The following is a 27,481-nucleotide window of genomic DNA, read 5'->3' on the forward strand; positions in this document are numbered from 1 at the left end:
GGGAAGCAGCATGGCCAAGTGGCAAGAGTCCAGGCTTGGAAGCCAGAGGATGTGGGTTCTAATCCCAGCTCTGCCACTTGTCTGCTGTGTGGTTACGGTCAAGTCACTTCACTTCTCTGGGCCTCAGTTCCCTCATCTGGAAAATGGGGATTAGAACTGTGAGCCCCAAGTGAGACGTGGGTTGTGTCCAATTTGATGACCTTGTATCTTCTCCAGTGCTTAGAACAGTGTTTGGCACATAGTAAGTGCATAATAAAAACCATTATTATTATTATTATTATTAATAAGGAACCTCAGGGTTTGAGCAGCCTCCTGAGGCAGACCAAACTGTATTGGTACCCTTTGGTTGATTTCTTTTGTCCAGCTGCCCAGGTTCTGGAGCCCCCCAATATCACCCCTTTTATTAATTAATTAATTAATTAATTAATTCATTCATTCATTCACAGAGCCCGGCTTGGGAGTCTGCGGACATGGGTTCTAATCCCGGCTCCGCCACTTGTTTGCTGTGTGACTTTGGGCAAACCACTTAACTTCTCTTTACCTCAGTTACCTCATCTGTCAAATGGGGATGAAGACTGCGAACCCCAAGGGGGACAATCCGATTCCCTTGTATCTCCCCCAGTGCTTAGAACAGTGCTCGGCACATAGTAAGCGCTTAACAAATACCCCAATCATTATTACTATTCTCTGTGCCTCAGTTACTTCAACTGTCAAATGGGGATGAAGACTGTGAGCCCCGCGTGAGACAACCTGATTCCCTTGTATCTACCCCAGTGCTTAGAACTGTGCTTGGCACATAGTAAGCACTTAACAAATACCACAATCATTATTACTATTCTCTGTGCCTCAGTTACCTCAACTGTCAAATGGGGATGAAGACTGTGAGCCCCACGTGGGACCACCTGATTACCTTATAGCTACCCCAGGGCTTAGAAGAGTGCTTGGCATATAGTAAGCGCTTAACAAATACCATTATCATTATTATTACTGTTCAGTACCTTCAATCATATTTATTGAGCGCTTACTGTGTGCAGAGCACTGTACTAAGCGCTTGGGAAAGTTCAATAAAGCAATAAGGAGAGACAATCCCTGCCCACAAGGAGCTGACAGTCCAGAATCTAGTCCGCTCTCATTTCCCTTCCTTCCACGCCCTAGGGAGGGGGTGACATCTGGTGGTGGAAGGATTCATTCATTCATTCAATTATTGTGCGCTCACTGTGTGCAGAGCGCTGTACTAAGCGCCTGGGAGAGCCCAGTACAACAATAAGCAACCCCAATCCCTGCCCACAACGTGTTTACTGTCTAGAAGGGGATTAAAGATTAAGAGATTTAGGATTAAATCGACCACAAAATCCTGCAGAAGCCATCCTGTCCCTACCCCTGCCTCCGGAGAGACCCGCCCTCCCCCTCCCTCGGGGATTAATAATAATAATGATGATGGTATTTGTTAAGTGCTTAGTATGTGCCAGGCTCTGTACTAAGCGCTGAGGGGGCTGCCCTGCTGTTTTGAAGATGCAAACTCTTCAGGGAATGAGGTTCCGTAGCCTCGCTCCCCTCCGGTGCACTCATGGTATGGAAGTTGATGATGATGATGGTATTTGTTAGGTGCTTACTATATGCGCTTAACCTCTACGCCACGTCCTGCCTCTGGCCCGGAACGCCCTCCCTCCTCAAATCCCACAGACGACTACTCTCCCCGCCGTTCAAAGCCTTATTGCAGGCCCATCTCCTCCCAGAGGCCTTCCCTGACTAAGCCCCACCTTTCCTCATCTCCCACTCCCTTCTGCGTCGCCGTGACTCGCTCCCTTTATTCATCCCCCCTCCCAGCCCCACACCACTTATGTCTAGATCTGTCATTTTATTTATTTCTATTTATGTCTATCTCCCCCTCTAGACTATAAGCTCATTGTGGGCAGGGAATGTGCCTGTTTATTGTTTTATTGCCCTCTCCCCAGCGCTTAGTATAGTGCTGTGCACACAGTAAGCGCTCAATAAATACGATTGAATGAATGAATAAATGCCATCGATCGACTGGACCCTCCAAGCCCCTGGCCTTGGTGCCCTCTCCTGGCTATCCTCTCCGAAGTGCTTAGAGCAGTGTTCTGCACACAGTAAGCACTCAATACGATTGATTGATTGATTGGACCCTCCAGCCCGACCCAGCCCCTGGCCTCGGGTGCCCTCTCCTCGCTATTCTTAAAAGAAACAGTGTGGCTTAGTGGATAGAGCCCGGGCCTTGGAGTCAGATGGACCTGGGTTCTAATTCCAGCTCTGCCACATTCCCGCTGTGTGACCTTGGGCCAGTCACTTCACTTCTCCGGGCCTCAGTTCCCTCATCTGTAAAATGGAGGTTAAGAGCGTGAGCCCAACGTGGACGGGGACTGTGTCCAACCTGAATTACTTGTATCTACCCCTGCTCTTAGAACACTGCTTGGCACGCAATAAGTGTTTAACAAGTACCGTGATTTTTATTATTACCATTCAGTGTCCTCTCCCAAAAGCTGAGTCCAGTGCTCCGCACGCCGTAAGCGCTCAATAAATACAACCGACTGGATTGCCCGGCACCAACTGGCACTCACCCGGCACCACGAAATGCACCATGACGTCCTGGCGCCAGCCGAGCCTCAGGGGCCGGCATAGAACGGCCTTGCCGTCGGGGCTGGGCCGGGGGGAGAGGGTGGACGCGGGGCCGGTGGGCGAGTCCTCGGCGCTGTCGGACCCCCGGCCCTGGGGCAGGAGCAGGTAGACGTACTCGGAGAGCCGCACCTTCCGCCGCCCGCGCTCCAGCAGCTCCAGCTCCATCAGGTAGCGGTTGCCCCTCGCCGTGTCCCTCCGCTTCTCCACGTTGACGATTTTCAGCAGGGTGTAGATCCTGGAGTGGGGGGAGAGAGGGGCACCGGGGCTGGGATCGATCCACAGCACTGGGGGTTGGGGGGAATCATCATCGACACATAGTAAGCGCTTAATAATTGCATATTTTTGAAAAAAAAGAAGAGGCAGGGGTGGGGAACCTAGTGGGGAGTGGACAAGGGTTGGAACTCGGGTGGTAGAGGACGTTGGAGCTGGGATCTTGAGACTGGACACCAGTCAGTCAGCTCGGGCCCTTTCTCCCCGGGTGGGCGGTAAAAGCCGTCAGCCCCGCCACCCCCCAGGCCGTAACCTCGTTTTGGGGATGTGTCTGATCTATTTTACCCTCCCAAGCGCTTAGTACAGTGCTCTGCACACAGCAATAATAAGAAATGTGGTATTCGTTAAGCGCTTACTATGTGCCAGACCCTGGACTGAGCGCTGGAGCGGATCCAAGCAAATTGGGCTGGACACAGTCCCTGTCCCACGTGGGGCTCACAGTCTCCATCCCTATTTTCCTGATGAGGGAACTGAGGCCCAGAGAAGGGAAGTGACTTGCCCAACGTCATGCAGCAGATAATTGGCGGAGCTGGGATTAGAACCCATGACTTTCTGACTCCCAGGCCCGGGATAAGCGTTCAATAAATATGACTGACTGATTAACAAATTCCATATTTTAAAAAAAGAAAAGAAAGAGAGGGTTTGGGGGCTGGGGAACCTGATTGGGAGCGGGCTGGGGATAGAAGTTGAGTGGAAGGGGGTGCTGAAGCCAGGATCTCCTTAATAATAATAATAATAATAACAGTATTTGTTAAGCGCTTACTTTGTACCAGGCACCGTACTAAGCGTCGGGTGGACACAAGCAAACCGAGATGGACCCAATCCCTGTCCCACGCGGGGCCCGCAGTCTCAATCCCCATTTTCCAGATGAGGGAACCGAGGCCCAGAGAAGCGAAGCGACTTGCCCAAGGTGACGCGGCAGACAAGCGGCGGAGCCGGGATCTCCTTGGCCGCTCAGTCGCGGACCGCGAGACAGGTAAATGATACCGGGCACCGGCCGATCGGGTGGGGCATTTCCTTCTTCCCGCCCTGGAGGGGCCCTCCCCCGCCCTCGTGACCCACCCTCCGTTCTTGTCGTTGAGCTTCTCCATGTACTGGGCGACCAGGTCGACGACCTCGGGCTCGCCCAGCTGCAGGTTGCCGGACACGTTGCAGCGCAGGTCGTTCCAGTCGGAGCGCAGGAGCTCGAAGTCCACGGCGCCCACGCTGAACGTGCGCTGCCAGTTGATGGCATCCTCCGGCCAGCCCGGCCGCAGCTCGCCGGCCGCCTCGTAGCTGTAGTCCGACAGCTCCTCCTCCCCTTCCTCCTCCTCCTCCTCCTCTTCCTCCTCCTCCCCACCCTCCTCCCGGGCCGGCTTCCCCTCGCCCCCCGGCCGGGAATCAGTCGCCTCGGACACGGCGAGGAACGACGTGGTCCGCGCCTCTTCCGTCGGGGCGGTCTCGGACGCGGGCACGGTGGCCCGGGCCCGGCGGTCCGCAGGCCGGGGCTCTGCGGCCTGAGTCTGGGGGCCCGGGACCCCGGCCCGCTCCGGCTGACCCCTGCCCGGGTCTGGGCTCTCTGCGGCGGGCGGCCTACGGTCCGGCCCCCGGGGGAGGTGGCCGGGCGGGCGGGGGGCGCGGGGCGAACGAGGACGCAGGGCCAGAGGCTTGGGGTAGAGGAAGGCCCCGGGGAAGGCCGGGGCCGGGGGTCTCCGGCGGTGCCCGGGCTGCAGGCGGGTCACGTACACCTTCTCCGTGGCTTTGGGCATCTTCTCCCGGGGCTCGGCCTGGTCCCGCGGGGGCAGGGGCAGGGCCGCACGGGGCAGCTTGGCCCGGCCCGGGAAGAGGGGCACGGACAGCAGCGGGAGCCGGCTCAGGGGGTTCCCGACGTCCCGGCGGCTCCAGCTCAGGGAGCGGGGGGGAGGAGGCGGGGGGCCCCACCGGTGGGGGCGGCCGCCTCGGAGGGGTGACCCCGGAGGGCTCTCTCCTCCGAGTTCCCCGGCCTGGAGGGCGAGGGGGCGCCTTCCGAGAGGCCCCCGAGTCCCCCGAGGCCCGGCCCGGGAGCGGCGGCGGGGGTCTGCTCCTCGCTGGCCGGTGGGCCCTCTGTGGGCTCTGGACTGTCCTCCGCCCCTTCCTCCTCTTCCTCCTCCAGGAAGTCTGAGGCGAGAGCCGGCAGGCCCGCCCTTTGACCTCCCGCCCTCCGGCCCCTCCGGGAGACCCCAGCCCCTCCCGGAGACCCCCGCCGAGGGCCTACGTTACCGAGCCACTTACTGTCCGGGTTCAGGAAGAGGAAGGCTCTGCGCTGAGTGTCTCCCTCCTCCTCCTCCTCCTCCTCCTCATCCATCTTCATGTACTTGTAAAAGCCAAACCTGGGGGGGATGATGGGGTGGGGGCGTAGAGATGTGCAGAGCACCCCCCCCTTCCCACAACATCATCTCCAAGGGATCCTTCCTGGCCGGAGACCCATCTGTGTGTCTGTTTAATGTTGTACTGTCCTCTCCCAAGCGCTTAGTACAGCGCTCTGCACACACGCAGCACCCAAGAAATACGATTGAATGAATGGGGATCAGAGGAGGGGGAAGGAGGCCCCCGGTTGGGGAGACAGTCGACGACCCCAACCCCACCCCAGACCCACATCCAGCCAGACGGTTGGGGTCCCAGCCCCTTCCCCCCCGAGATTCCAGCCGCCCCCCACCCGACCTACTTCTCCAGGTAGAGGGGCGACTCGCGGTAGAAGCACTTGTTTTCAGTTTCCATGTGGGTGAGGCGGGTGAAGTCGTTGGGGTACACGAACGAGAGGTAGACCTGGGGGCCGGGGAGGGGGGCGGGGAGGGCGGTGGGGCCGTGGAGGAGGCGTAGGTAGGTCTGGGCCCCCCTCCTGCCTCCACCCTAGTCCGGGCTCGGGCGACCCCAGAGGGGCTGGCGCTGGGGGTGGGGGGACCCCGAAGGGTCTGACCCGGGGAGGGGCAAGGGGTTCCCGGAGGGTCCCGTGGGGGTGCGGGGGAGGGGTTACTCACAAACTGCAGCCCCTGGTAGCGGGCGATGGGGAAGTCCTTGACCACATAGGTTGGGGCGTAGGCACAGGGCACCAGGACGTTCTCCACGTGGGAGGGCTCGATGCGTGGGGCTGGGGGTGGGGTGGGTTGGGGGCACAGGCTCCAGTCCCCCTGTGAGATCTGGGCTCTCCCCCCACCCCCAGAAGGGCAGGCAGGGGGCCCAAGACACACACAGGCGGCCAGTGCCCGGTTCCGGCCCGAGTCACCTGGACCTCCTGTAGTCCCCCTGCCCCCCGCAACCCTCCCCACCCTCCTAAGCCCCCTCCCCGGGCCCGGGGGACGCCAACCCCGGGGGGTGAAGGAGAGACAGTCATTTCCCCGGCCTCTGTAACAGCCTCCTCCATAGGCCTCCCTGCCTCCAGCCTCTCTCCCCTCCAATCCACAGTCATCGCTGCCGCCGCACAGCTCTTCTCGAAGCGTTGTTCCGCCCACGCATCTCCGCTCCTCAAAACCCTTCACTGGCTTCCCGGTTCCCTCGAGCGCTTACTACACCGCTCGACACACAGTAAGCGCTCAAATCACTTCTCTGTGCCTCGGGTTCCTCGACCGTAAATTGAGGGATCCGGCGTCTGTCCTCCCTCCTACCTGACTGTGAGCCCCATGTGGGACGGGGGACGCGTCCCACCTGATTAACTCATATCTACCCCAGTGCTTGACACAGAGTGAGCGCTAAACAAACACCATTAAGAAAATACCGCTCATTGATTAATCAAGTGAAACCTTCTCTACTTGTAGTTGGAGAGCACGTCTTCATTCTGTCGTTCTTTCCCAAGCGTTTAGTACAGTGTATCGGACCCTGGGGGCTCAATAAATACCATTACTACTCTGGCTACCGCCATCCACCTCTACTATTACTAATTTAGGCCCACGGCCCGATCTCCCTGAGGTCCGCGGCCCGATCTCCCCCCGCACTCACTGAGGAAGAACGTGTCCCGAGGGTCCGGCTTCAGCATGTCAGCGCCATGGTCCTCCCGCGGCGGCCCCCACCTGTGGCCCCCCGCATGGCTGGCCAGGGACTGTGGCACGTGGGACACATCGTTCATCTTCAGAGTCGTCTCGTCTGGGGGAAGGAGCTCCTCAAAGTTCCCCCTTTCTCTCCCCCCCAGCCTCCTCCCCCAGGGCCCACCCAGCCCCGGGGCCGGGGAGGGACGTAGCAGCGGCAGGGGCCGGGAGGGAAGGGACCTGGGTTCTAATCCGGCCTCCGCCACCTTCCTGCTCTGTGACCTTGGGTGAGTCACTTCGGTTCTCCAGGCCTGCTCCTTTCTCTGTAAAATGGGGATTCAATACCTGTTCTCCCGCCTGTGTAAACTGTGAACCCCATGAGGGACAGGATTGTGTCTAACCTGATTATCTCCTATCTGCCCTAGCGCTCAGTATAGTGCTTGGGACGTGGTAACTTGTACATGGTCGTTACTCTTTAATTAATAACAATAATGGTATTTGTTAAGAGCTTACTACGTGCCAAGCACCGTTCTAAGCGCTGGGGAAGGCACAAGGTCATCAGGTTGTCCCACGTGGGGCTCACAGTCTTCATCCCCATTTTACAGAGGAGGAAACTGAGGCCCAGAGAAACGAAGTGACTTACCCAAAGTCACACAGCTGACAAGTGGTGGAGCTGGGATTAGAACCCACGATCTCTGAGTCTCAAGCCCGGGCTCTTTCCATTGAGCCACGCTGCTTCTCATTATTATTATTATTGCTTATTCAGACTCAGAGAGCCACAGACACGGATGGGAGGTGCTCAGATGCAAAGAGAGGGACGGAGAGAGTCAGCTAGGGGTGAGGAGGGGAAGGAAGGCTAAGGGAGAGGAGGAGAAGGGGAGACTGTAAGCTCTTTATGGGCAGGGAGCGTGTCTTCTGATTCTTTCGTACGGTCCTCTCCCAAGCGCTCAGTACAGTGCTCTGCACCTGGTAAGCACTCAATAAATGCCATTGATTGATTTTACCTGTATAGAGCGAGAGGTATGGGGAGTCGATGACTTCGAACTTCAGGCTGGGGAGGAAAGCCCGCCACTGAGGAAGAGAGAGGGGAGTTGGACCTCTGCTAGGTGTGGCTGGGAGAGGGGACAGACCGAGGGTAGGGGCGAGAAGGGTGGGAGAGAGGGGTACCATGGTGGGGAAGAAAAGGGGGGAAGCACGTGGGGATGGGGGTGAGGCGGGGGGGGGGGGAGGACACTCACGCCGACTTCCACGTGGTCCGATCCGTGGTCGTCCTGTTTGTGGAGCAGCTCAAAGTAATAGCGTCGGGAAGACATGAGGCTGCGGCGGATGGGGAAGGGCCGGTTGAAGGCTCTGGTGGGCCCAGGGCACCCATGCCACGCGCATCGTCTCCCCCTCTCCTCTTTCTCCTGTCCCCCCTCCCCTCTGACTCCCACCCCCTCCCCCACCTCCCTCCTGGGTGATGAGATGAGCTCTCCCCACTTGCCCCCTCCCCGCCCGCCTGTCCGTCCGTCCCCCCACCCACTCACCGCATCGGCTTGGAGACTTGGGAGCTGAACTTGGTGAACTCTCCGGGGGCCGTCCACTCTGAGCCCGCCTGGCGGGGAGGGAGGGACGGAGAGGTGAGCAACCGGGGGCCGGGGTTGAGGGGTGGGTGGCAAGAGGGTCTCTGGAAGGTGCCGGGGAGGGGCCGGCAGGTGCCCTCCCTCCTCTGTAAGGTGTCTGTGTGTCCCCCCATCCCCACCCAGATCAATAATAAAAATAATAATAATAATTGTGGCATTGGTTAAGCGCTTACTACGTGCCAAGCACCGTACTAAGCACACTAAGTACTGGAAGGCGGGGATTTTGTCTGCCAACCCCGTAGCTCTCTGGGGACAGTATTCTGCACAGAGAAGCACTCGGTAAATACTCCCGATTGACGGCTTAGTTGGTCAAAGAGGGATCCAGCCTGGGAGAGGACGGGGGCCTGCACGGTCCAGGGCTCCCAGAGGAGGAGGAGGAGGCGACGATGGCAGAGGGCGGGCTGCGGCCTACCTTGCCCACGAATGCCACCAGTCGGGCCCCCGCGGGGCTCTCGTCAGAACTCAGCCACAACTCGGAGTTGTCATCAGAGGCGACCGAAAATTGGAAATCACCTGGTTGGAGGGGTGGGGGGAGAGGCGGTCTCAGTTCAGGGCGCCGGGAGCCCCAAGAGGGAGCACAAGCGGTGAGGAGGTAAAGGGCCTCAGGAAATGGGGGGGGGGGGAAGGGGAGGGAAGATGGAGCCGGGGGACAGTCTGCAAAGGCCCCCCCCCCCCCCCCCCACTTACCATCTCTAAATGGGTGGATGTAACCAAAGATCCTCAGCCCATAATTCTTCCACTTGGGGGAGACGGCCAATTTCTTCACCGTGGTGCGGGTCTGGGGGCCGAGAGACCAGACTGGAGGCCCGTCGTCCACCTGCCGGCCCCCTCCCCCTGGCCAGGCCCCCAGCCCCCACATGCTGCACGAGGTGGGGGGAGACGCCACAGATCTGTGCATAGACACACACACCTTCCCTCCCTCCCCCCAGCTGGGGTTTGACCAGGCCATACCCACAAATACCCCCTCCCATCCCCCATGTGGGACAGGGACTGTGTCCTACCCAATTTGCTTGTATCCAACCCAGCGTTTAGTATAATGCCTGGCACACAGTTAGCGCTTAACAAACATCATCATCATCATCATCATCATCTCCCCAACCCCTGCCGTCCCTTAGCGTCCGGCTTTCCCAGACTGAGACGATGAGGATGGCATTTGTTAAGCGCTTACTATGTGCCGAGCACTGTTCTAAGCGCTGGGGAGATACAAAGTAATCGGGCTGTCCCACATGAGGCTCACAGTCTTAATCCCCACTCCACAGATGAGGGAACCGAGGCACAGAGAAGTCAAGTAATTTGTCCAAAGTCACGCAGTTGTCAAGTGGTGGAGCTGGGATTGGAACCCACAAACTCTGACTCCCGAGCCCGGGCTCTTTCCACTGAGCCACACTGCTAAGACGCCTTCCCTAAGCCCCCATTTTTCCTCATCTCCCACTCCCTTCTGCATCACCCTGACTTGCTTCCTTTGCTCTTCCCCCTCCTCACCCCAGTCCCCAGCCCCACATCACTTACACAAATATATGTCATTTTATTTATTTGGATTGATCTGTCTCCCCGGCCCTCTAGACTGTGAGCTCATGGTGGGCAGGGGTTGTCACTGTTTATCGTTGGTATTTGTTAAGCGCTTACTATGTGCAGAGCACTGTTCTAAACGCCGGGGTAGATATAGGGTCATCAGGTTGTCCCACATGAGGCTCACAGTCTTAATCCCCATTTTACAGATGAGGGAACTGAGGGACAGAGAAGTGAAGTGACTTGCCCACAGTCACACAGCTGACAGGTGGCTTTGCATTGTTCTTTCCCCAGCGCTTAGTCTAGTGCTCTGCACATGGTAAGCGCTTAATAAATTCGAATGAATACTTACGTGGGGGAAGAGAGGGAAGTGCAGATTTCGGCGTAGGTGGCTCACAGCACCGCCACACCAGTCCTCAAACACGTGCAGGTTGGCCTTCCCTCTGTACGGGGGGGGACCGGGGGCTCAGGGGGCTGCTGGACCCCTCGCCCTCCACACTGTCCCCTGCCCCCCCGGCCCCAGGATGACCAGGATGACCAGGGGTGACGGGGATGGAGGGGGTGGGCAAGGACTGACCACGTCAACGTCTCCCCCTCCACCCACCCAGCCGGAGGCCCAGCGTCTCATTCTGAGGAAACTCAAGCGGTCCCTCCTTGTGTCTAACCTCAGTCCCTCCCGCTGCTGGTACAGCCCAGCCCCCCTTGGGAGCCTCGTGCCTAGCGGCCACACTTACCTCCTCGTGCCAGGGGGTGGCATGGCGGGTGAGGTTCAGCAGCGGGGGCTTCCTGGCCCCGGGACCCCTGGGCAACCGGCCCCTCAGCCCCGGCCCCTCCATCTCCAGGAGGCAGAAATGGAAAAGGACCCATGAGATGCGGGGAGGGCAGGGGAAGGCAGGGGGGCCAGAGAGGATCTCAAAACACCGAGATCAGAGGACCTGGATTCTAATCCTAGCTCTGCCACTTGCCTGCGGTGTGATCGTGGGCCAGTCACTTTGCTTCTCTGGGCCTCAGTTTTCTCAGCTGTAAAATGGGCCTGGTTCTCCTTCCTTCTTGGACTGAGAGCCCCATATGGGACAGGGACTGCGACTGACCTGATTAGCTTGGATCTTCCCTAGTGCTTGATACATAGCGTGAACTCACTGTGGGCAGGGAATGTATCTGTTTGGGGTTGTATTATACTCTCCCAAGTGCTTGGTGCAATGCTTGGTACACAGTAAGCACTCAATATATATAACTGAATATTTATTATTATTATTAAATATTATTAATATTTATTATAGAAGCAGAGTGGCTCAGTGGAAAGAGCCCGGGCTTGGGAGTCAGAGGTCATGGGTTCGAATGCCGCCTCTGCCACTTGTCAGCTGTGTGACTGTGGGCGAGTCACTTCACTTCTCTGGGCCTCAATTCCCTCATCTGTCAAATGGGGATAAAGACTGTGAGCCTCACGTGGGACAACCTAATGATCCTGTATCTCCCCCAGCGCTTAGAACAGTGCTCTGCACATAGTAAGCGCTTAACAAATACCAACATTATTATTATTAATAAGGGAGGGGAGGGAGGTGCTGCCATCCAGCCCAGGGAGATCATCCTGCTTCAACAGAAACCAAGGGAAATGATGAATGAGGCGCCCTATCCGGAAGAAATCAGGCTGTGGGCAGGAAAGAAATCAGGTTCCTGACAGGAAAGATCTTTTCTAGAAAGGGAAATTCTGCCCGCAGTCCAGGGTGTTTTCTCATGGGGCCCATAGGCCTGGTCACCCGAGCACGTCCATGCCCCGCACACTCACTCACCGTCCCTTCGCACCCCCGCCCCCTCCCTCCCACACGCACTGGGCTCCCCCCCCGGCCCCCCATCGAGACTCTGAGTTGGGGAGTCCAGTTTGGTGCCCAAGGACGGGGCAGATAGGACATTACCGCCTGGTCGTCCTCCCGGCTCTCGCTCGAGTCTTCGGCTTGCCGCGAAGACGTCACGGCGGGGACCCCGGCCCCCCGCCGCCCGGCGTCTGTCACCGTGCCCAGCTTCTCGCCATCTGCGGGGCAAGGGGGGAGAGCACAGACGGGGTCAGCCCCGCTTCGGGGCACTGGAGCGGAAGCCTCGGGGTTGCCCCAAACCTGGGGTGATGGGGCCCCATGCCAGGGAGGGGGAAAGGGGTAGGCTGGCCCAATAGACTGGAGGTCACCACCAGGTGACCCCCAGTTCCTATTTGTTGTTGTATTCAAGCACTTAGTATAGTGCTTTGCACACAGTAAGCGCTCAATAAATACGATTGAATGAATGGAAGGAAGGAATGAACCACCGCCCCCCGGGGATGCTACTGACAACCAACTCCCTTCCTATCTCCCCAGTAGTACACTGGGCTCAGCATTCCAACCAATCCAGCATTCCTAGCAGGGAAGGCCGGGGGGAGGGGGGAGCCTCGGCAGGACTGAGGGAATGGGGTGGGGAAGGCCTCGGGCTCGTCGGTTGGAGGAGGGAGGGATTCCGGGGCAGGATGAGGGGAGAAAGGCACCCATCTGGAGTCATCATAAAGTGAGTATTTGAGTGTGGGGGTGGCCTGATCCTGTGGTCCTAAGTGACCACCACGGTCAGACTCCTAAACACTGTGAATTTTGGGTCGCTCCGAGATTCCAGCGGCCACCTCCCTCCACTGGGAATCCTGGTATTCCCTGCCCCTTCCCCTTTTCTCCCCCCACCCAAACTGAGGCACAGGTGTGGGGTGCAGAGAGGGGCCAGTTGCGGGGCAGGGCTGCCCTTCCTGGTAACCCCTCGAGAAGCTTGCAGGGGTAGAGAAGCAGTGTGGCTTAGTGGAAAGAGCCCGGACTTGGGAGTCAGAGGCTGTGGGTTCCAATTCCAGCTCCTCCACTTGTCAGCTGCGTGACTTTGGGCAAATCACTTCACTTCTCTGGGCCTCAGTTCCCTCATCTGGAAAATGGGGATTAAGATTGTGAGCCCCACTTGGGACTGCCTAATAACCTTGTATCTCCCCCAGTATTTAGAACAGTGCCGGGCACATAGTAAGCGCTTAACAAATACCATCATTAGTATTATTATTAGTGGGAGGAGGGTGCTGGGAGTTCTCAGCTACGGCCAGGGTTAGTAGGGCACACGTTCTGTAATCCCTGAGGTCTCAGATCCGGCCGGGCCCACTCTGTCGGGGGAGCCGAGAGCTCCACCTCAAACGAAAACTCCTCGCTTTCGGCTTCGAAGCCCTCCATCCCCTTGCCCCCTCCTACCTCACCTCATTGCTCTCCTACTACACCCCAACCGGCACACTTCACTCCTCTAATGCTAACTTCTCACTGTGCCTCCATCTCGTCTATCTCGCCGCCGATCTCTCGCCCACGTCCTGCTTCTGGCCTGGAAAGCCCTCCCTCTTCATATCCAACAGACTGTTATTCTCTCCCCCTTCGAAACCTTATTGAAGGCCCAGCTCCTCCAAGAGGCCTTCCCTAAGCCCTCTTCTCTTCTCCCACCCCAGTCTCCGTCACCCTGATTCGCTCCCTTTATTCATCCCCCCCTCCCAGCCCCACAGCACTTTCGTCCATATCTGTCATTTGTGTATTTCTATTCACGTCTGCCTTCCCCTCTAGATTCTAAGCTCACTGTGGGCAGGGAATGTGTCTGTTTATTGTTCTTTTGCATTCTCCCAAGTGCTCAGTACAGTGCTCTGCACACAGTAAGCGCTCAATAAATACGATAGAATGAATGAGACCCGGTCTCGGAATCCCCAACGACCCCAAGGTCAAGGGCAGGAGCATTTGAGGACTGGGCCGTGGTCAAGAATGGTGGGGGAGGCCTCTCTGCAGTTGGAAATGGCTGACCCTCCAGTGGTTGCCTATCAACCTTCACATCAAGCAAAACCTCCTCCCTCTTGGCTGTCCATCGCCTCGCCCCCTCCTACCTCACCTTCCTTCTCTCCTTCCCCAGCCCACCCCGCACACTCCGCTCCTTTGCCGCCGCTCACCTCCTCACTGGGGTTCGTTCTCGCCTGTCCCGCCGTCAGCCACTGGCCCACACCAGTGTCCTGGAACGCCCTCCCTCTTCACATCCACCAAACTAGCTCTCTTCCCCCGTTCAAAGCCCTCCCGAGTGCCCACTTCCTCCAGGAAGCCTTCCCACACTGAGCCCCCCCTTTTCCTCTGCTCCTCCTCCCCTCCCCATCGCCCCGACTCCCTCCCTCTGCTCAACCCCTCTTCCCCGCCCCACAGCATTTGTGTCTATTTGTACATATTTATTACTCTATTTATCTTATTAATGATGTGTAGGCTGTAAGCCCGTCAAAGGGCAGGGACTGTCTCTGTTACCGATTTGTACATTCCAAGCACTTAGTACAGTGCTCTGCACATAGTAAGCGCTCAATAAATACTATTGAATGAATGAATATATCTATAATTCTACTTATTTATATTGATGCTATTGATGCCTGTCTAGTTGTTTTGTTTTGTTGTCTGTCTCCCCGCTTCTAGACTGTGAGCATTTAATGAGCACTTACAGTGTGCGGAGCACTGTACTAAGCACTTGGGTGGGACAGATACACTAGAGTTGGTAGACAAGTTCCCTGCCCACAAGGAGCTCACGGTCCAGAGGGGGAGACGGACGTTAAAATAAACGGCAGATACGGACATAAGTGCTGTGGGGCTGAGGAATAAAGCAGCGTGGCTCAGTGGAAAGAGCACGGGCTTGGGAGTCAGAGGTCATGGGTTCGAATCCCGGCTCGGCCACTTGTCAGCTGTGTGACTGTGGGCAAGTCACTTAACTTCTCTGTGCCTCAGTTCCCTCATCTGTAAAATGGGGATTAACTGTGAGCCTCACGTGGGACAACCTGATGACCCTGTATCCACCCCTGTGCTTAGAACAGTGCTCTGTACATAGTAAGCGCTTAACAAATACCAACATTATCATTATTATTAAAGGACACAACATGCAGTGCACGCTCCAGGGGTCATCTTGTCCATCCCCCTGCTTCGGAGCAGGCCTGACCTTCACGCAACCCAGAAGGAGTCTCTTTTTGGGGTGGTTAGAGGAGGGGGGTGGGGCGAGGGGATGTGAGGGCAGATGTCTGTGTCAGAAGACTGACCTCTCACCCCTCAGGTCACATGTTCGCCGCCAAGGGTCTAGGAATGGTCCCGGCCGGAAGGGTACAATCTCCCTTCCCCCGGAGAGCCCCATCTCCCTGGGTGCCCACGGGCCAGCTCCGGAGAGGTGCCCCCCAAACCCCCGGCCCTGGCTGAATTGGGTGGGCGGGACCGTCCCTCCCAGAGGCAGGGGAATAGTTAGAATGACGGCTGTCCATCACAAAGACGCCTTGAAGATTTCAGGCCGGGGCAGTTCTGGCGGAGAGGGGGATGCCGGGGTGGGGGTTGGGGTACCCCACAGGAGCTGCCGCAGGAAAACCGCCCCGGCCTGGCCCCAGCCTCAGTCTCGGCCTCGGACCCGGTCTAACCCTCGACCCTGGCCGCTGCCCCAGTCCCAGACCAGACTAATCCTCCGGCCTGAGACCCCAGCCCAGCCCCGGTCTCGGACCCAGCCCCAGTCTCACCCCCTGCTTCATCCTTGGCCTCGTCTTCCGCCCCGGCCTAATCCTTAGCTCCAGCCCCAACCTGATCCTCTACCGCGGCCCCAACCCCAGCCCTGCCCCAGCCTCCTCCTCGGTCGCCCTCCCACCTCCCCCACCCGACTTTGGGCGGGCGTTGGCGTTGGCACGGGGGCCCAAGCTACTTTCAACTTTGCCCCGGTCCTGGGCCGCAGCCCCGTCCCCTCGCCCCCCCCTCCCAGGTCCCCCACGCCTCGGTTAGAAGGCTCCAAACCTCCGGGAGCCATCCCTGAGGTCATTCCAGCCACCACCCTGCCTCCGTGCTCCGAGGATGGGAACCATTTCCGAGCCTCATCCTCCAGCATTCCCAGACCGCTAACCCTAATCCTTTCTGCTGCGGCTCCAGGACCCCTTCCTACTCCCACTTGGTGCTCTCCCCAGCCTCCCCTGACCCCTGAGGGCCTCCCATCAGCCGAAGCTCTACAGAGTCCGGGCAGCGGTGGGTGGGGGGCACTGGAGGGCAGGGGGCTCCGGGGGCAGAGACAAGCTGCAGGTCAAACCTCCCCCAGCTGTTGCTCTCCAGCCGGGGCCTCCGGCTGAGTCGGCATTTCCGCGGGATCCCACAGTCGCCGGCTGAGGTCTTCCCCCACTTCCCCCTCCCACCCCCTCCCGCGCCCCATTTCTGAGAAACGCTCGTCTTCCCTCCCCCGCTCCGCATAAAGAGCAGAGTCACCCGGACCGGTCCTTCCTCCCTCCCCCAGAGGCTGTATCTGATCTACAGTGCTCTGCACATAGTAAGCGCTCGATAAATACCACTGAATGAATATCTCCTTCCTACCCCATCGCTTAGCACAGTACCCAGTAAGAGAAGCAGCGTGGCTTAGTGGAAAGAGCCCGGGCTTGGGAGTCGGAGGACTTGGGTTTTAATCCCAACTCTGCCCTTTGTCTCCTGTGTGACCTTGGGTAACTTAACTTCTCTGTGCCTCAGATACCTCATCTGTAAAATGGGGAGTTTAGACTGTGAGGCCCCCATGGGACAACCTGATTACCTTGTTATCTACCCCGGCGCTTAGAACAGTGCTTGGCACATAGTGAGCGCTTAACAAATACTATATTATTATTAGTGTTTGCAGCATGGCTCAGTGGAAAGAGCCGGACTTGGGAGTAAGAGGTCATGGGTTCGAATCCCGGCTCTGCCACTTGTCAGCTTACTATGTGCAGAGCACTGTTCTAAGTGCTGGGGGATACAGGGTGATCAGGTGGTACCACGTGGGGTTCACAGTTTTAATCCCCATTTGACAGATGAGGTAACTGAGGCACAGAGAAGTTAAGTGACTTGCCCACAGTCACACAGCTGACAAGTGGCCCAGCTGGGATTTGAACCCATGACCTCTGACTCCCAAATCCGGGCTCTTCCCACTGAACCACGCTGCTTCTCTAATGTTGGTATTTGTTAAGCGCTTACTATGTGCAGAGCACTGTTCTAAGCGCCGGGGTAGATACAGCATCATCAACTTGTCCCACGTGAGGCTCACAGTTAATCCCCATTTTACAGATGAGGTAACTGAAGCACAGAGAAGTGAAGTGACTTGCCCACAGTCACACAGCTGACAGGTGGCAGAGCCGGGATTCGAACCCATGACCACTGACTCCCAAGCCTGGGCTCTTTCCACCGAACCATGCTGCTATTCTGCTACATAGTAGTCTCCCAAGCATTTAGTACAGTGATGATATTTGTTAGGCGCTTACTATATGTCAAACACTGGTCTAAGCACTAGGGTAAATACAAGCTAATAATGATGGTATTTGTTAAGCGCTTACTGTGCACAAAGGACTGTACTAAGTGCTGGGGCGGGGTGGGGATACAAGGTGATCAGCTCGTCCCACGTGGGGCTCACAGTCTTCATCCCCATTTTACAGATGAGGTAACTGAGGCCCAGAGAAGTTAAGTGACTTGCCCAAAGTCACACAGCTGACAAGCGGCGGAGCCAGGATTAGAACCCATCACCTCTGACTCCCCAGCCCGGGCTCTTGCCACTGAACCACGCTGCTTCTCATAAGCTAATCAGTTTGGACACAGTCCCTGTCCCACATGGGACTCACAGTCTAAATCCCTATTTTACAGATGAGGTAACTGAGGTGCAGAGAGGTCAAGTGACTTGGCCAAGGTCACACAGCAGCCAAGTGTGGGGCCGGGATTAGAACCCAGGTCTTTCTGACTCTCAGGCCTGGGCTCCATCCATTAGGCCCACTCTGCACTCAGTAAGCACTCAATAAATACCACTGCCAAGGTACTACAAAAAGCTTGGTAGAGAATAGTAAATGTCACCTACAAAACTCCAAGATAGCGGATTCATTGTTCGTTCATTGCTGCCAATCAGTGGCATTTATTGAGCGCTGGCTGTGTGCAGAGCACTGTACAAAGCACTAGGGAAACTACAATACAGGGATAAAAAGTGACATTCCCTGCCCACAGTGAGCTTACAGTCTAGAGTGGGGGGTGGCGGACACCAATACAAATAAATAAAATGACAGATATGGACATAAAATAAATAAATAAATTGTGGTATCTGTTAAGCGCTTACTATGTGCAAAGCACTGTTCTAAGCGCTGGGGGATACAAGGTGATCAGTTTGTCTCACGTGGGGCTCACAGTTTTAATCCCCATTTGACAGATGAGGTAACTGAGGCACAGAGAAGTTAAGCGACTTGCCCAAGGTCACACAGCTGACTAGCGGCAGAGCCGGGATTAGAACCCGCGATCTCTGACTCCCAAGCCCGCGCTCTTTCCACTGAGCCACGCTGCAGTGATGTGGGATGGGGAGAGGGGAAGAGCAAAGGGAGAAACTCAGGGTGACACAGAAGGGAGTGGGAGATGAGGAAAGGTGGGGCTTAGTCAGGGAAGGCCTCTTGGAGGAGGTGGGCCTGCGGGAAGGCTTTGAAGAGGGGGGAGAGTTGTGATCTGTGGGATTTGAGGAGGGAGGGCGGTCCGGGCCAGAGGCGGGACAAGGGTCAGGGGTCGGCGGTGAGACAGACGAGATGGAGGCCCAGTGAGAAGGTTAGCACTGGAGAAGCAAAGTGTGTGGGCTGGGTTGTAGACGGAGAGAAGTGAGGTGAGGTAGGAGGGCGCGAGGTGGTGGAGGGCTTTAAAGCCAACGGTGAGGAGTGTTTGTTTGATGTGGAGGTGGATGGGCCAACCGCTGGAGTTTTTTGAGGAGAAGGGGGTGACACGCCCTGAACGTTTCTGTAGAAAAATGATCCGGGCAGCGGAGTGAAATATGGACTGGAGCGGGGAGAGGCAGGAGGCTGGGAGGTCGGCGAGGAGGCCGATGCGGTCATCGAGGCGGGAGAGGACGAGTGACTGTATTAACGTGGCGGCGGTGTGGGTGGAGATGAAAGGTCTGGTATAAAAACAGTTGGTAGACGTAATCCCTGCCCACAAGAAGTTTAGGGTCTACGAGACTTTTCGGCTTCTTGCTGTCTTGAGATGTTTTCGGCTGATAAGCATCAAGTGGCGTGACTGTGAGGGCTTATGTGCGTGCAGGGGCTGAAATGAATGCAATCCCCTGTGGCTCAGAGAAACGACAGAGAACTCAAAAATTGGATGCATAATGAACTCTGAGCCTGTGGCTTGCTAGAAAGTGGTTCTTAGCTTTTTGCCACTAATCCATCGGCCAGCGGCATTTCCTGAGCTCTGACCTTCATTCGTTCAAGCAGCGTGGCTCAGTGGAAAGAGCACGGGCTTTGGAGCCAGAGGTCATGGGTTCGAATCCCGGCTCGGCCACTTGTCGGCTGTGTGACTGTGGGCGAGTCACACTTCACTTCTCTGGGCCTCAGTTCCCTCATCTGTAAAATGGGGATTAACTGTGAGCCTCACGTGGGACAACCTGATTCCCCTGTGTCTCCCCCAGCGCTTAGAACAGTGCTCTGCACATAGTAAGCGCTTAACAAATACCAACATTATTATTATTATTATGTGCAGAGCACTGTACTAAGCTCTTGGAACGGACGGATGGGTAACAGATAGAGACAGTCCCGGCCCTTTGACGGGCACACAGTCTAATCGGGGGAGACGGACAGACAAGAAAAATAGCAATAAATAGAATCGAGGGGATGAACATCTCATTAAAACAATAGCAGTGGGCTAAGCGCTTGGGAGAGGACAATACAACGGAATTGGTAAACGTTATCCCTTCCCACGAGGGGCTTACGGTGAATGGAGGAATTTACAAATATTTGGGACATTTTGGCTCCTTGCTTTCTGTAGAGTCTTTCAGCTTTTTGGTTTTTTATGGCATTTGTTAAGCATACAACAATGTTACAAGTGTTTATATGTACATACCTATAATCCTATTTATTGATATTAATGCCTGTTTTACTTATTCTGATGTGTATATATATATCTCTAATTCTATTTATTTATATTGATGCCATTGATGTCTGTTTACTTGCTTTGATATTTGTCTGCCCGCTCTTAGACGGTGAGCCCGCGGTGGGCAGGGATTGTCTCTCTTTGTTGCTGAATTGTATTTTCCAAGCGCTTAGTCCAGTGCTCTGCACACAGTAAGCGCTCAATAGATACAATTCAATGAATGAATTAATTAATGAGTGTCAGGCACTGTACTAAGCGCTGGGGTAGATATAGGTTAATCTGGCTGGACACAGAACCTGTTCCGCATGGGAATCATGGTCTTCATCCCCATTTTACAGATGAGGCAATGGAGGTCCACAGAACCAAGTGGCTTGCCCAAGGTCACACAGCAAACAAGCAGCGGAGCGGGATTAGAACCCAGGTCCTTCTGACTCCCAGGCTCAATCAATCGGTCACTGGGATTTATTGAGTGCTTACTGTGTGCGGAACCCTGTACTAAGCACTTGGGAGAGTACGATACATCAGAATTGGTAGACACCACCCCTGCCCACAAGGAAATTACAATCTACAAAAGCTGTGAGCTTGTTGTGGGCAGGAATGTGTCTGTTGTTATACTGTACTCACCCGAGTGCTTAGTTGAGTGCTTTACACAAAGTAAGCGCTCAATAAATATAATAATAATAATAATGTTGGTATTTGTTAAGCACTTATTATGTGCAGAGCACTGTTCTAAGCGCTGGGGTAGATACAGGGTCATCAGGTTGCCCCACGTGAGGCTCCCAGTCTTCATCCCCATTTGACAGATGAGGGAACTGAGGCCCAGAGAAGTGAAGTGACTCGCCCACAGTCACCCAGCTGACAAGTGGCAGAGCCGGGATTCAAACCCGTGACCTCTGACTCCCAACCCCCGGCTCGTTCCACTGAGCCATGCTGCTTCTCCATTTGACTTCTCTGGGCCTCAGTTCCCTCATCTGTCAAATGGGGATTGAGATTTTGAGCCCCATGGGGGACAGGGACTGAGCCCAACCTGAGGAGTTTGTATCTAATAATAATAATAATAATAATAATAATGTTGGTATTTGTTAAGTGCTTACTATGTGCAGAGCTCTGTTCTAAGCGCTGGGGTAGACACAGGGGAATGAGGTTGTCCCACGTGGGGCTCACAGTTAATCCCCATTTTACAGATGAGGGAACTGAGGCCCAGAGAAGTGAAGTGACTCGCCCACAATCACACAGCTGACAAGTGGCAGAGCCGTCATTCGAACCCATGACCTCTGACTCCAAAGCCCGTGTTCTTTCCACTGAGCCACGCTGCTTCTCTCTACTAGCGCTGAGATCAGCGTTTGGCACAGAGTAAGCGCTGAATGGACATTATCATTATGATTACAGTGCTTGGCATACAGCAAGCATTAAATACCCCACACTTCCATCTTGTGATGCCCGGCTGGCAGGCCGGACTCCTGGAGTTCAGGACACACTGGCACAGTGGCTATAAGTGGCCGCGGTACCTAACCTGCCCACCCTCCCCCGACCAGTGCACACGAGCACAGGCCTGGGACTTGGAAGGTCATGGGTTCTAATCCAGCTCCGCCGCTTGCTGTGACCTTGGGCAAGTCGCTTCACTTCTCTGGGCCTCGGTTTCCTCATTTGTAAAATGAGGATTGAGATTGTGAGCCCCACTCTGTGCCCAAAGTCACACACCTGACAAGTGGCGGAGGCGGGATTAGAACCCACGACCTCTGACTCGAGCCCGGGCTCTTTCCCCTAAACCACGCTGCTTCTCTGCCTTCCCCCTGTCCAGACTGGAAGCTTGTTGTGGACAGGGAATGTGTCTGTTTACTGTTCGAATGTCCTCTCCTAAGTGCTTAGTACAGTGCCCTGCACACATTAAGAGCTCAATAAATATAGTTGAAAGAATGAATGAACCAACTTGAGTCTGGATTAATTAATCTGGATTAATTTTAATCCCCTTGAGGCTCACCCTCCCCCGTCCATACCCTGAAACTCTGCCATTTCCCCCTAATTAATTTAATTTGTCTGTCTCCTCCTACTTCCCCTATCTATACTTTAATGACCATCTCCTAGACCGTCAGCTCCTTGTGGGTGCGACTGTGTCTACCAACTCCTGTATTGACCACCCTAGCGCATAGTGCAGTGCTCTGCCCAGATCCAGCGCTCAATAAATACCACGGTGGTCCAAACGGGAGTTTCTGGGACTTCCGTCTGGAGGGGGGCGGTCAGTGCTGAATAGCGGCAGCTGTGGGGGTTGGAGACGGGGAAGTCCTGTCCTGTCCTCCCCCCAAGACTGTGTGTATGTGTAAAAACTTGGGAGAGGAAAGATGTGTGCATAAAAACTCAGGCGAGAGATGTGTGTGTATAAAAACTTGGGAGAGAGAAGGGTGTGAGTGTGTGCGCATGGATAAAAATTTGGGAGAGGAGACGTGTGTCTGTGTGGGCTTGTGCATAAAAACTCAAAAGACGTGTATGTGTGTGCATAAAAACTCAGGGCAGAGGGAGAGAGAAAGAGAGGCCTGTTTGGGCACAAATGTTGGAGAGAGATTTGTGTGCGTGTGTACTTGGGAGAGAAAAGACATTCATTTGTGTGTGTTTAAACCTCAGGGGAGAGAGAGGCCTGTGTGTGCATAAACCTTGGAGAGAGAGGACTCTGTGTGTATATAAACTCAAGATAAAGGGGCCTGTGTGTGTGTATAAATCTGGGAGGATGTGTAGGTGTGTGTATAAACTCAGGAGAGAGGACTGCCTGTGTATAAATTCGGGATAAAGGAGGCTGTTGTGTGCATTGTTGTGTGTGCATTTCTGTGTGTGCATAAACCTGAGAGAGAGAGGGAGGGGTGTGCGTTTGTGTGTATAAACCTGAGAGAAAGAAGGAAGGGGATGTCTGCGTGTGTATGTGCGGAAGCTCAGGATAAAGGAGACAGTGTGCGTGTGTGTGTGAATACACACTCAGGATAAAGGAGAGAGTGTGTGTGTTCTGTTCACATGTATATATTTTTATTACCCTATTTATTTTGTTAATGAGATGTACATCCCCTTGATTCTATTTATTGGTATTGTTTTTGTCCATCTGTCTCCCCCGATTAGACTGTAAGCCCGTCACTGGGCAGGGACTGTCTCTATCTGTTGCCGAATTGTACATTCCAAGCGCTTAGTGCAGTGCTCTGCACATAGTAAGCACTCAATAAATACTATTGAATGAATGAATGAATGCTCTGCACATAGAAAGCGCTCAATAAATACTACTGAATATTGACTGAAAATGTGTGTGAGTACAAACCCGGGATAAAGGACACACTGTGTGTGTGTATAAACTTGGGAGAGGGCTGTGTGTATATAAACTCAGGAGTGAGGGGAGTGCGTGTGTGTGTGTGTATAAACTCAGGAGAGAGGACTGCCTGTGTATAAATTCGGGATAAAGGAGGCTGTTGTGTGCACTGTTGTGTGTGCATAAACCTGAGAGAAAGAGGGAGGGGTGTGCATTTGTGTGTATAAATCTGAGAGAAAGCGGGAAGGGGATGACTGTGTGTGTATGTGTGTAAGCTCAGGATAAAGGAGACAGTGTGCGTGTGTGTGTGTATACACACTCAGGATAAAGGAGTGTGTGCGTTCTGCTCATATGTATATATTTTTATTACCCTATTTATTTTGTTAATGAGATGTACATCCCCTTGATTCTATTTACTGCCATTGTTTTTGTTTCTCTTCCCCGATTAGACTGTAAGCCCGTCACTGGGCAAGGACTGTCTCTATCTGTTGCCGAATTGTACATTCCAAGCGCTTAGTACAGTGCTCTGCACATAGTAAGCGCTCAATAAATACTATTCAATGAATGAATGAATGCTCTGCACATAGAAAGCGCTCAATAAATACTATTGAATATTGACTGAAAATGTGTGTGAGTACAAACTCGGGACAAAGGAGACGTTGTGTGCGTGTATAAACTTGGGAGAGGGCTGTGTGTACATAAACTCAGGAGTGAGGGCAGTGCGTGTGTGTGTGTGTGTGTATAAACTCAGGAGAGAGGACTGCCTGTGTATAAATTCGGGATAAAGGAGGCTGTTGTGTGCATTGTTGTGTGTGCATAAACCTGAGAGAAAGAGGGAGGGGTGTGCGTACGTGTGTATAAACCTGAGAGAAAGAAGGAAGGGGATGTCTGCGTCTGTATGTGTGTAAGCTCAGGATAAAGGAGACAGTGTGCGTGTATGCATGTGTATACACACTCAGGATAAAGGAGAGAGTGTGTGCGTGTGTGCAAGTACAAACTCGGGATAAAGGAATCACTGTGTGTGTGCATAAACCTGGGAGAGGGCTGTGTGTATATAAACTCAGGAGTGAGGGGAGTGCATGTGTGTGTGTCTAAACTCAGGAGAGAGGACTGCCTGTGTATAAATTCAAGATAAAGGAGGCTGTTGTGTACATTGTTGTGTGTGCATTTTTGCGTGTGCATAAACCTGAGAGAAAGAGGGAGGGGTGTGCGTTTGGTGTATAAACCTGAGAGAACGAGGGAAGGGGATGTCTGCGTGTGTATGTGTGGAAGCTCAGGATAAAGGAGACAGTGTGCGTGTGTGTGTGTGTGTATACACATTCAGGATAAAGGAGAAGTGTGTGTGTGTGTGTGCGAGTACAAACTCGGGATAAAGAAGACACTGTGTGCGTGTATAAACTCGGGAGAGGGCTGTGTGTATATAAACTCAGGAGAGATTAGACTGTAAACCCGTCAATGGGCAGGGACTGTCTCTATCTGTTGCCGATTTATACATTCCAAGCGCTTAGTACAGTGCTCTGCACATAGTAAGCGCTCAATAAATACTGTTGAATGAATGAGTGAGGGGAGTGCGTGTATGTGTGCATAAATTCAGGAGAGAGGGGGCTGTGTGTATATAAACTCGGGCGTGAGGGGAGTGTATGCGTGTGTGTGTAAAAACTCAGGACGAAGGACCGTGTGTGTATAAACTCAGGATACTTTCCCAAGCGCTTAGTACAGTGCTTTGCACCCAGTAAGCGTTCAAGGCGATTGAATGAATGGATAAAGGAGGCTGTGTGTGCATGTGTGTATAAATCTGGGAGAAAGAGGGCTGTGTGGCCGGGGTGTGTAAGCTGAGGATAAAGAAGGTAGTGTGTGAGTGTTTCTAAACTCAGAGAGGGCTGGATGTGTATAAATTCAGGAGAGAGGAGGCTGTGTGCTTTGTGCGTGGCTTAAATCCACCTCCCCGCACCCCACCGTCACTTCCCACTCGCTTGCCCACCTCCCACACCCTAATCATGGGGATTGATTGAGCGCTTATGGGGTACAGAGCACTGTACTAGATGCTTGGGAGCCTAAAATACATAGAGCTGGTCCCTTCCCACATGACGCTTACAGTCTACAGGGAGAGACAGTCATTAAAATAATAATAATGTTGGTATTTGTTAAGCGCTTACTACGTGCCGAGCACTGTTCTAAGCGCTGGGGGAGATAAAGGGTAATCAGGTTGTCCCACGTGGGGCTCGCAGTCTTCATCCCCATTTGACAGATGAGAAGCAGCGTGGCTCAGTGGAAAGAGCCCGGGCTTGGGAGTCAGAGAAAATGGGTTTGAATCCCGGCTCTGCCACTTGTCAGCTGACTGTGGGCAAGTCACTTCACTTCTCTGTGCCTCAGTGACCTCATCTGTCAAATGGGGATGAAGACTGGGAGCCTCCCGTGGGACAACCCGATGACCCTGTATCTCCCCCAGCGCTTAGAACGGTGCTCTGCACATAGTAAGCGCTGAACAAATACCAACATTATTATTATTATTATTATTACAGATGAGGTCACCGAGGCACCGAGAAGTGAAGTGACTTGCCCAAAGTCACACAGTTGACAAATAGATTAGGAAGAGTGTCCAGCGGGGCTTGGGGTGGGGGGGCTTCTCAGCAAGGTCAGGCCCCTCTCCCCGGTCTTCCCGTCCCTCTGGTGGGAGGGGGCCCAGGGACGGAGGCGGGGGCTCAGAGGGAGTCTCCCCCCCAAGGAGCGGGCCGTGGGCAGCCGCACAAGGTTGGGGGCAGGGCAGTGGGCCGCAAAGCAGCCCGGGTCTGGGCGTCAGAAGGTCATGGGTTCTAATCCCGGCTCCGCCACTTGTCTGCTCTGCGGCCTCGGCAAGTGACTTCACTTGCCTCAGTTCCCTCACGAGTAAAACGGGGATTGAGACTGTGAACCCCACGTGGGACAGGGACTGGGTCCGACCCGATTTGCTGGTATCCAACCCAGCGCTCAGTACACATAGTAGGTGCTTAACAAATACCACAATTGTCGTTATTATTATTATTCCCCTGCCACTGCCGTCACCCCCCCACCCCACCTATCGGGAGAGATGGGAAGATCCCAGGGAGGCGGCCAAGGCAGGAGGGGGCGAGCAGCCCCAGCTTCAGCTCGGGTCCCCCCGGCCCGGCATCCTTCCTGGCGGTCTCGCTCCCGCGCCGCTCCAGAGTAGCACAAAAGGGCGATTCACTGCAGGCGACACGGGGAGTTGGCTGGGGGGGAGGGGACACAGACCCAAGCTCGGGTGGGCTCGGGGGACCAGGGGCTCAGACTAGCCTTGGGGGGCGGGGAGCAGGGGTTCGCCCCAGACTTGGAGGGACGAGGAGGTCCTGTCCCCGGTTTGGGGCCTTGTTCTGGAGGCGGGGGGTGCAGGGTCACAGGGGCAGAGACCGAGTCAGCGGATACCGGGTGCCAACCATGTGTGCGGGGAGGGGGCCGGGTGGGCAGGAGGAGGCCGGGGATTGGGGGTCCAGGTTCGGTCACAGGGGGGTCACAGCAGACCCCCCCGACCCACTGCCGGTGAAGAGACGGGGGTTAGGGTCGGGGCCTGATTCCCGAGGGTCTGATCTAGCCCCTCTCCCATTGTTTCCGACCTCCAGCTGGGGTGTGAGTTGAGGGGGCGGTCTGTAGACCCCCGGGGAGGAGGGGGACGATGTACGGCTACCAATGCGGAGCCCCTCGTTTCCGCTGCCTCGTTTCTTGGCTTGGGGCCGGGGCCGCTTGCGGGGCGACTTGGGGGTGCTGTGGGGCGAGGGCATCTCCCCGGGGCGGGCCCGGGGAGGGGGTTGGGAGCCAGGAAATGTTGGTGAGGGGTGGGGGAACCTGGCCTCCGATCTCCACGTTCCTGCTCACCCTCCCACTCCGTCCTGCCGGGCCCACCGGCGCCACGGATGGAGACCAGCACCCATCCCTTTCCACTTTCCATCACCTTTCCACTGAGCCACGCTGCTTCTCTCAGACTGTTAGACTTCTTAGACTTCTCTAAGACTGTTTTCCAAGACAAATCACCCCACTTGTCTCTCCCCACCACCCCTCCCCAAGACTCTAATCTCCTAGGGGGCAGGGGGCATCTATATTTACTCATTTACACTGCCCTCCCCCAAGCTCTTGGTAAAGAGAAGCAGCGTGGCTCAGTGGAAAGAGCCCGGGCTTGGGAGTCAGAGGTCAAGGGTTCGAATCCCGGCTCGGCCACTTGTCAGCTGGGTGACCGTGGGCAAGTCGCTTCACTTCTCTGGGCCTCAGTGACCTCAGCTGCAACACGGG

General features: G+C 55.1%; 1 protein-coding gene across 1 annotated transcript in view; it reads right to left on the reverse strand.

The window, feature by feature from the left end:
• Positions 1-27,481, reverse strand: part of B4GALNT4 (beta-1,4-N-acetyl-galactosaminyltransferase 4) — a 45,103-nt gene that overhangs the window by 5,508 nt on the left and 12,114 nt on the right. Inside the window, 15 exon segments of the mRNA XM_029061721.1 lie at positions 2,580-2,872; positions 3,970-4,793; positions 4,796-5,043; positions 5,158-5,255; positions 5,591-5,691; positions 5,904-6,013; positions 6,859-7,002; positions 7,889-7,955; positions 8,123-8,201; positions 8,411-8,478; positions 8,919-9,019; positions 9,194-9,284; positions 10,368-10,464; positions 10,751-10,851; positions 11,929-12,044. Of these exon segments, the coding sequence (XP_028917554.1) occupies positions 2,580-2,872; positions 3,970-4,793; positions 4,796-5,043; positions 5,158-5,255; positions 5,591-5,691; positions 5,904-6,013; positions 6,859-7,002; positions 7,889-7,955; positions 8,123-8,201; positions 8,411-8,478; positions 8,919-9,019; positions 9,194-9,284; positions 10,368-10,464; positions 10,751-10,851; positions 11,929-12,044 (2,538 nt within the window).

This window comes from Ornithorhynchus anatinus, chromosome 3 (assembly GCF_004115215.2).
Source record: "Ornithorhynchus anatinus isolate Pmale09 chromosome 3, mOrnAna1.pri.v4, whole genome shotgun sequence".
Taxonomy (NCBI): Eukaryota; Metazoa; Chordata; class Mammalia; order Monotremata; family Ornithorhynchidae; genus Ornithorhynchus; species Ornithorhynchus anatinus.